The sequence below is a fragment of the Stomoxys calcitrans genome, chromosome 2 (assembly GCF_963082655.1).
Source record: "Stomoxys calcitrans chromosome 2, idStoCalc2.1, whole genome shotgun sequence".
NCBI classification, from domain to species: Eukaryota; Metazoa; Arthropoda; class Insecta; order Diptera; family Muscidae; genus Stomoxys; species Stomoxys calcitrans.
Window position 1 is genome coordinate 32,538,795 of NC_081553.1, and position 8,755 is coordinate 32,547,549.

Here is an 8,755-nt window from a genome sequence, read left to right on the forward strand (position 1 = left end):
AATGAATTGAAAGCTGAATAAATATTTGCTATTTATACACAGACTTCTACACTTAAAGAAATCACCACCAGTTAGCGGTCCAGTTCCAATTATTGTGTGATATTTTAATTAAATTTAATAAATATTTAACAAATAGCCAGAAGTAAAGATATTTGTGAAACCACTTCAAATAATAAACAATGCAAATTAATAAATGAAAAAACTGCTACTTGACAATAATGCGTTTTTTGCAAAAAAGAGGGTACTTGAGAACTGAATACTTGAATTCACGATATGCTTTAATCAATCAAAAAGCCAAAGTATAAACAAGGTACAAGTAATAGAATGCTAAGTTCGGCCGGGCCGAATCTTGGGTACCCACCACCATGGACATACCAAATTTGTCAAACCAGCAAAAATTAAAAATTCTAGGAACCGAACAAGGATGAGACCGGTTTACATGTGAGCTATAGGGTTGCCCAAAAAGTAATTGCGGATTTTTAAAAGAAAGTAAATGCATTTCTAATAAAACTTAGAATGAACTTTAATCAAAAATACTTTTTTTACACTTTTTTTCTAAAGCAAGCTAAAAGTAGCATCTGATAACTGACAGAAGAAAGAATGCAATTACAGAGTCACAAGCTGTGAAAAAATTTGTCAACGCCGACTATATGAAAAATCCGCAATTACTTTTTGGGCAACCCAATATATCATGCTAACTTGACAAACAGTTTAACAATATAAGTGCCTTTATCTGAATCCCATATAATCTTTATTGGTCTACGAATTTAAGTTTGGATGTAAGGTGTACTCCATTCTTAAAATACTTTATTTCAGCCCGATGTTCTCATGATGTCTGATTTAGTGGTGTTTTCGGGGGAGAGGTCTGGGGAACCACCTCTCATACTTGGCCCAGAAAAAATATTAGCATCGTGCTCTTCTCTCAAATACCGATTTCAATGAAAGTTAGCACAGTGAGTTCTATTGGACCCTTAGACATTCGTGTCGAGTATGGTCAAGATCGTTCAATATGTGGCTTTTGCTGCCATATATACGGATCTCTCTATTTAGTCTGAAATTGGACAAAGTGGGCTGTGTAAGGCTCTTCGACATTCGTGTTCAATATGCCCAGGTCGGTCTATATAAAAAAATGTGTAGCTACGATAAAGATCAATCTCCCGATTTAAGGTCTTGGACCTATAAGTCCTATTTCGCTGCAACTAGGCACCGTTAGGCATTATAAGGATCTTCGAAATCCGTGTGCAGATCGGTCTATATTTGTAGATAGCTGCCATATACATACATATACCGAGGAAAATGAGTCTTAACTCGTGACTCCATCGAAAAATTCAAAATTTTAACGCAAACGCATCTAAATCGAAATTTCACTTGTGAAACTTAAATGGGCTGTATCACCTAAACTATGCGTCCTAGAGGGAAATGGGCCTTAATTCGTGACGGTATCGAAAAACCTAAAATTTCATCAAAAACCAATTATAAATCGAAATTTCACTTGGAAAACTTAAAATAGCTGTATCTCCCTAACTATGCGTCCTAGAGGGAAATAGGCCTTAATTCGCGACTCCATCGAACAATTCAAAATTTTATCGAAAACCCATTATAAATCGAAATTTCACTTTGAAAATTGCTGTGTCTCCTTAACCACGCGTCCTAGAGGTAAATGGGCCTTAATTCGTGACTAAATCGAAATTTCACTTGGAAAACTTAAATGGGCTATATCTCCTAAACTATGCATCCTAGAGGGAAATGGACCTTAATTCGTGCCTCCATCGAAAAATTCAAAATTTTATCGTAACCCATTCTAAATTGAAATTTCACTTGGAAAATTTGAAATGGCTGTATCTCCTTAACATTGTGTTCTAGAGGTAAATGGGCCATAATTTGTGACTCTTTCGAAAAACTCAAAATTTTATCAAAACCCCATTATAAATCGAAATTTCACTTGTGAAACTTAAATGGGCTGTATGTCCTAAACTATGCGTCCTAGAGGGAAATGGGCCTTAATTCGTGACTCCATCGAAAAATTCAAAATTTTATCAAAACCCCATTATAAATCAAAATTTCACTTGGAAAACTTAAATGGGCTGTATCTCCTAAACTATGCATCCTAGAGGGAAATGGACCTTAATTCGTGACTCCATCGAAAAATTCAACATTTTATCGATAACCCACTCTAAATATTTGAATTCACGATATGCTTTAATCAATCAAAAAGCCAAAGAATAAACAAGGTACTAGTAATAGAATGCTAAGTTCGGCCGAGACGAATCTTGGGAACCCACCACCATGGACATACCAAACATTCCACCAAACCAGCAAAAATTAAATCTTCTAAGAACCGAACAAGGATGAGACCGGTTTACGTGTGAAATGGCTGTATCTCCTCACATTGTGTCCTAGAGGTAAATGGGTCTCAATTCGTGACTCCATCGAAAAATTCAAAATTTTATCAAAACCCCATTATAAATCGAAATTTCACTTGGGAAAGTTGAAATGGCTGTATCTCCTTAACATTGTGTCCTAGAGGTAAATGGGCCTTAATTCGTGACTCCATCGAAAAATTCAAAATTTTATCAAAACCCCATTATAAATCCAAATTTCACTTGGAAAACTTAAATGAGCTGTATCTCCTAAACTATCCATCATAGAGGGAAATGAACCTTAATTCGTGACTCCATCGAAAAATTCAAAATATTATCGATAACCCACTCTAAATTGAAATTTCACTACGAAAGCTTAAAATGGCTGTATCTCCTAAACTATGCGTTATAAATCGAAATTTCACTTAGAAAACCCATTATACATCAAAATTTCACTCGGAAAACTTAAAGTGGCTGTATCTCCTTTAACTATGCTTTCGAGAAGGAAATTAATAACAAAACGCAAAGTTAAGGATTTATTAACATACCGTTTAAAATAATATGAAGGGAATATGAAGGAAAATATTTTTCATCTTTAAAAACTTCAAAATTTATCTCCTTTGAATTAAGCTTGCTAATCTTTGGCCCAAATCTTTAAAATTAGGACGCAATTTTTTCAAGTACCCGTATTCACTAATTAGTGGACTGTGTAGGCTAAGGTTGTGGGTTCGATTCTCACCAGATGCCTTAGTCTGTTGCTACTGTGGTATCACAGTGGACTTAAAATTATCTAAGTGAGTCTAAAAAGGACATGGTGAAATTCAGTATAAAATCTTTTACTGAATTTGACCACATAATTGTTGAAGTTGTCTATTTTAATTAAGTACATGGCCTAAAACTACAGATACTTAACTCTAAAAGACATGAAATGTTTCCTCTAGGTTTTATACTATTTAAAGTAATGCGTGTATAAAATTCAGCCCAATGTAGAACATAATAATGTTTTCTTTTCTCTGTGTATAAAGTAACCCCCATTCACTTGTAGTCGAGAGTACGTGCCAATATTTGCCTACTAAACTGCTAAAAAACAATAAAAATAACAATGAATGACAGCTACATGTTTTACTTAAATATTTTACAATTGCTGTGTTAAGTAAAATTAGAAGAAAAATGCGCAAATTTACAATAAAAAATTTCAAAATAATTTTGGTAGGAATTTTTGTTATTAATGAAAGTTACGGAAAGCAGATATAATATTTCGTTTCATAATCAAGATCAAAAATCACATGCCAATCATTGAAATGTGTCCTTGTTGTTGTAAGATGATTGTCTGAAAATGGCTACGCAAACAATCTCTTCTCTCTCTAATAACATTCTCGAGATAAAAATCTCGATGAACCTTCCATTGATGGTAGGGCTAGTTCACAGTGGCACTTTCAAATCTGACTTACACGATTTTTGTTCTTTGTGACACCAAGAATGCGACAGACTTAAGTTTTTGGGGAATATCGAAACCATCTCCCCTGCAATGGTAGTGCGATACTCGCTATAAACTTGGAAGATGAGGTTGCAGGTCACTTAATCTAGATCACTCCACTGTGATACCACAGTAGCAATAAATCAAGCTTCAGGTAGAAATCAAAACCATGACACCATCACTGGTAATATGAGCACGGTACCAACTCGGCTACTGGGGCGACCCCTTTGGAGGGTTTTAAAGAGGAAAAAATTTATTATATGCTTTGTATTTCATTTTTACTTTTTTTTATAACATAAAAATTATATATTTAGAATGTTTATGGGACACTTTGCTGTTATAAGTTTAAGCTTTAAAAATATTTTTTAATGATTTTTTAAGTTTATCCAAACGGAGTTTTAGTATACGGGACAGATGACATTTCTCTCGCAGCACTGTGGAAAAGTTGCTTCAGGATTTGTGTATTCACCCAGATGACAAGGTAGATTAACAATTATTTCGTTGCATCTGTAGTAAAATGGTAAACCTAAATAATTGTCTACAAATTTAAAAAAATACTAAAACAACCTTTCGATAAAACCTCTTTGATTTGGGCCACAGTAGAAACATTCACAGCATCCTTCGGGTTGTCCACTCTCTCCTGGAGAGAGAATAAGATCACGGTAAACACATTTTTCGAATGTAGCTAAAATAAGTGAGGTATATTTATTAAAAAAGTAAATAGATAGAGTTTTAACCGTAATATCTTACCGGCAGGTGCATAGCTGTTATAATAACCAATGTGAGTTGAAAACGATACAGCCAATAGGCATAGAAGAACAGCGATGCTATGGTAATGCATGTTAATTCAAAGAATACTAGTTCCACAATGGCTATATTCTCATCGCGAATATAGATCAAATATTATTTGATGAAGTGACAGTTAAAAGAGAATATCAGTACGTGATACCTTTTTTAATGGCGTGGATTGAACTTAAAACCAATGTATCTATACCAATGTATTGTCCAAAGGCAAAATAAAAAAAAATAAAATTTTTCTCTAAAAAAAAGTTTTAATCAAATAAAATGAAACATTCACTTCAATACTACAATAAAAAAAATTCAACGAAATTTTCTCTAGAGACAATATTTCAATATAATTATGTCCAAATTGGTTTCTTCTTTCTTATGCCCGAAACATTGAACGTTGAGGTTCCATTCATCGGGTATGCGTTCGTACAGTGAGATCGTTCAGACAGGTTCATACCAGAGAACTGTACAAGATTCAATATTTGGCACGCAATAGATACTTATGTTCGTTTCGCATTCCACCACAATAATTAATTACTTAGCACAGTTGTTGAAAGTAATACCAAAACACTACGTGCAATTTGAATCATACTTAGCACAGTTGTTGAAAGTAATACCAAAACACTACGTGCAAAATTTTAGTTAAATCGGATAAGAATTGCGCCCTCTAGAGGCTCAAGAAGTCAAGACCCAAGATCGGTTTATATGACAGCTATACCAGATTATGAACCGATTTAAACCATACTTAGCACAATTGTTGGATATCAAAACAAAATACGTCGTGCAAAATTTCATTCCAATCTGATAAGATTTGCGCCTTCTAGAGGTTCAAGAAGTCAAGACCCAAGATCGGTTTATATGGCAGCTATATCAGATTATGGACCGATTTGAACCATACTTGGCACAATTGTTGGATATCATACCAAAACACGTCGAGCAAAATTTCATTCCAATCGGATAAGAATTGGGCACTCTAGAGGCTCAAGAAGTCAAGACCCAATATCGGTTTATATGACAGCTATATCAGGTTATGAACCGATTTGAACCATACTTAGCACAATTGTTGGATATCATAACAAAATACGTCGTGCAAAATTTCATTCAAATCGGATAAGAATTGCGCACTCTAGAGGCTCAAGAAGTCAAGACCCAAGATCGGTTTATATGGCAGCTATATCAGGTTATGAACCGATTTAAACCATACTTAGCAGAATTGTTGCATATCGTAACAAAATATGTGGTGCAAAATTTCATTCCAATCGGATAAGATTTGCGCCTTCTAGAGGTTCAAGAAGTCAAGACCCAAGATCTGTTTATATGGCAGCTATATCAAAACATGGACCGATATGACCCATTTACAATACCAACCGACCTACGCTAATAAGAAGTATTTGTGCAAAATTTCAAGCGGCTAGCTTTACTCCTTCGGAATTTAGCGTGCTTTCGACAGACAGACGGTCGGACGGACATGGCTAGATCGACATAAAATTTCGCGACGATCAAGAATATATATACTTTATGGGGTCTCAGACGAATATTTCGAGTAGTTTCGGATTACTACCACCACGGGTTTACATAAACAAGTAAAAAGGCATTAAGTTCGGCCGGGCCGAACCATGGTTACCCACCACCTCGGGTATATATGTAAATCCCGTTTCATCACAATCCGGTGAAAATTGGATAACTTAAGCAACCAAATTCGGCACGGACATTAAGTGGTCTAATATATATGACCAATTGTGTAGAACAAAATATTGGTCATTTGGCACATAAACCGATCTGAACCATATTAAGGTCAGATATCGTGAGGCTCAGAAAAACTCACTGTTTCAAATTTTAGCGAAATCGGGTAATAAATCAAGCTTTTATGGGCTTCAGTTCTCTTATCGGCAGATCGGTCTTTATGGCAGCTATATCTAATTATAGTCCGATCTCAACCATATTTAGGTCGGATGTTGAAAAGCTTAAAACTGCGCACTATTGCAAATTTCAGCAAAATCGGATACAAATTGAAACTTTTATGGCCTTCAGCCCCTTTATCGGGGGATCGGTCTTCATGACAGCTATATCTAAATATAGTCCGATCTGAACCATATTAAGGTCAGATGGTGGGGGGTTTAAAATAACCTACTGTTTTAAGTTTCAACGAAATCAAGTAATAAATAAAGTATTTATGGGCTTCAGATCCTTTATCGGGAGATCGGTCTATATGGCAGCTACATCTAAATATGGACCGATCTAATCCATATTAAGGTTAGATATTGGGAGGTTTAAAATAGCCCATTGTTGCAAATTTCAGCGAAATCGGGTAATAAATAAATATTTTATGGTCTTCATACCCTTTATCGGGAGATCGGTCTATATGGTAGCTATATCTAAAAATAGTCCGATCTGAACTATATTTGGGTCAGTTGTCCGGAAGCCTTTAAATCGGATGAAAAATAAAGTTTTTATGGGCATCGGTCTATCGGTCCATATACCAGCTATATCCAAATATGGTCCGATTTGGCCCGTTCAAGAACTTTACGAGCGTGCATCAAAAAGTCGTATCTGTGCCAAATTTCAGCTCAATATCTCAACTTTTGAAGGTAGTAGAGTGATTACAACAGGCGAAAGGACAGACACACGGACATCGTTAAATCGTCTTAGAATCGATCCGAAATATATATACTTTGTAGGATCGGAAATTGATATATCGATGTGTTGCAAACGGAATGACTAAATGAAAATCCCTCCTATCCTACGGTGGTGGGTATAAAAAGGCAGCAGGAAACGATAGTTTACCAGTTAACATTGGCGTTAAATGAAATTTAAAACATTGAGTAGATTTACGCCTTCTAACATAGGATTCAAATCTGATTCAGATCGGACTATATTAAGATATAGCTGCCATATAGACCGATCTGGCGATGAAAGGTCTGAAGCCCATGAAAGCTCCATTAATTACGCGATTTCGGTGAAATTTGAAACAGTGGGTAGTTTTAAATCTCCCAACATCCGTCCCAAATATGGTTCGAATCGGACTATAATAAGTTATAGCTGCCATACAACCGATCTCCCGATAAAGGGTCTGAAGCGAATAAAAGCTTTATTTTTTATCCGATTTCGCTGAAATTTAGTAGGTTTAGGCCACCTGCTATCCGACCCAAATATGGTAAAGATTGGACTATATTTAGATATAGCTGTCACATAAACTGATGTGCCGTTTAAGGGTCTGAAGCTTATAAAAGCTTTATTTATTACCCGATTTTTTTTTTTGAAATTTGAGAATTATCCAATTTTTACCGGAGTGTGACATAAGGGGGTTTATATATATGGTGGATATCCAAAGTTCAGCCCGGCCGAACTTAATACCTTTTTACCTGTTGTTCTTCTGCCATGTTACTGCAGCACTGATCTTTACTCTGACCAGGCGTTTAGTATTGTATATTGTCATCAGGGATTTCTGCTGTGATATCCTTGTCCCCGCCGCCATGGTATACCAGTAGCTGGGAAAATATGTTCTACACATATTCTAAGCAAGGTTTTTGTATATGTTAACAGATTTTGTTCTTTGCTTCCAAAGAAGATGTGGAGTGTAAGAAAAATATGATCACCTTCTCCGACGATCCGCAACTTTTGGGAGTCGGGCAACAGTTAAGTAAGGGGGAACGAGGATCGACTTGCGATGTCTATGAAACCGTCGGAAGAACGATGGAAATCCTGTAGGATATCTTAATCGTATGTAAACGAGACTATTATTGAAGGAAAGTAGGAAGGAGGTCAGTATGGCTTTCTGTATCATTGCGGGAGGTCTAGAACTGCGGGCACACCTATAAATAGTTGCAGCAGGTTGCAGTATTTGTAGGACATGTGGGGAAGAAGATGGGACCATTTCCTATGTCTATTCCCGGCTTTCGGCATAACTGTTCGGACTTAGAGCGCCCAACAATCCGATTTCATGTTTTTTGTTATATTTTAATTATTAAATAATAAGTATTTGATTTTTACTTTTAAATTGTCTTTATTTGTTACTGTTTTCACCATTTGTTTTTTTTTTTTTTTTGATTTTTAGAACTGATATGTTTTTTATGGAAACTAGTTTTACTAGATTTCCCCCTTCCCCAAGTTGTTACTGATAACATTACGA

At 35.6% G+C, this 8,755-nt stretch overlaps 1 protein-coding gene across 1 annotated transcript; it reads right to left on the reverse strand.

Annotated features, from left to right (window-relative positions):
• Positions 1-4,089: 4,089 nt before the first annotated feature.
• LOC131995102 (uncharacterized) lies at positions 4,090-4,711 on the reverse strand. The gene is made up of 3 exons (XM_059363030.1): positions 4,588-4,711; positions 4,405-4,522; positions 4,090-4,344 (listed from the first exon to the last, which is right to left on the reverse strand). The coding sequence occupies exons 1-3, from the start codon at positions 4,676-4,678 to the stop codon at positions 4,236-4,238; spliced, it is 318 nt and encodes a 105-aa protein (XP_059219013.1). The 5' UTR covers positions 4,679-4,711; the 3' UTR covers positions 4,090-4,235.
• Positions 4,712-8,755: the final 4,044 nt, after the last annotated feature.

Bases quoted from the DNA above. Each gene is read 5' to 3' on its own strand.
- LOC131995102 (XM_059363030.1), bottom strand. From the start codon at position 4,678: ATGCATTACCATAGCATCGCTGTTCTTCTATGCCTATTGGCTGTATCG. The intron at 4,523-4,587 runs GTAAGATATTAC...CACTTATTTTAG, and splicing joins TAACAGCTATGCACCTGCCG to CTACATTCGAAAAATGTGTT. The intron at 4,345-4,404 runs GTTGTTTTAGTA...ATTTTACTACAG, and splicing joins CAAAGAGGTTTTATCGAAAG to ATGCAACGAAATAATTGTTA.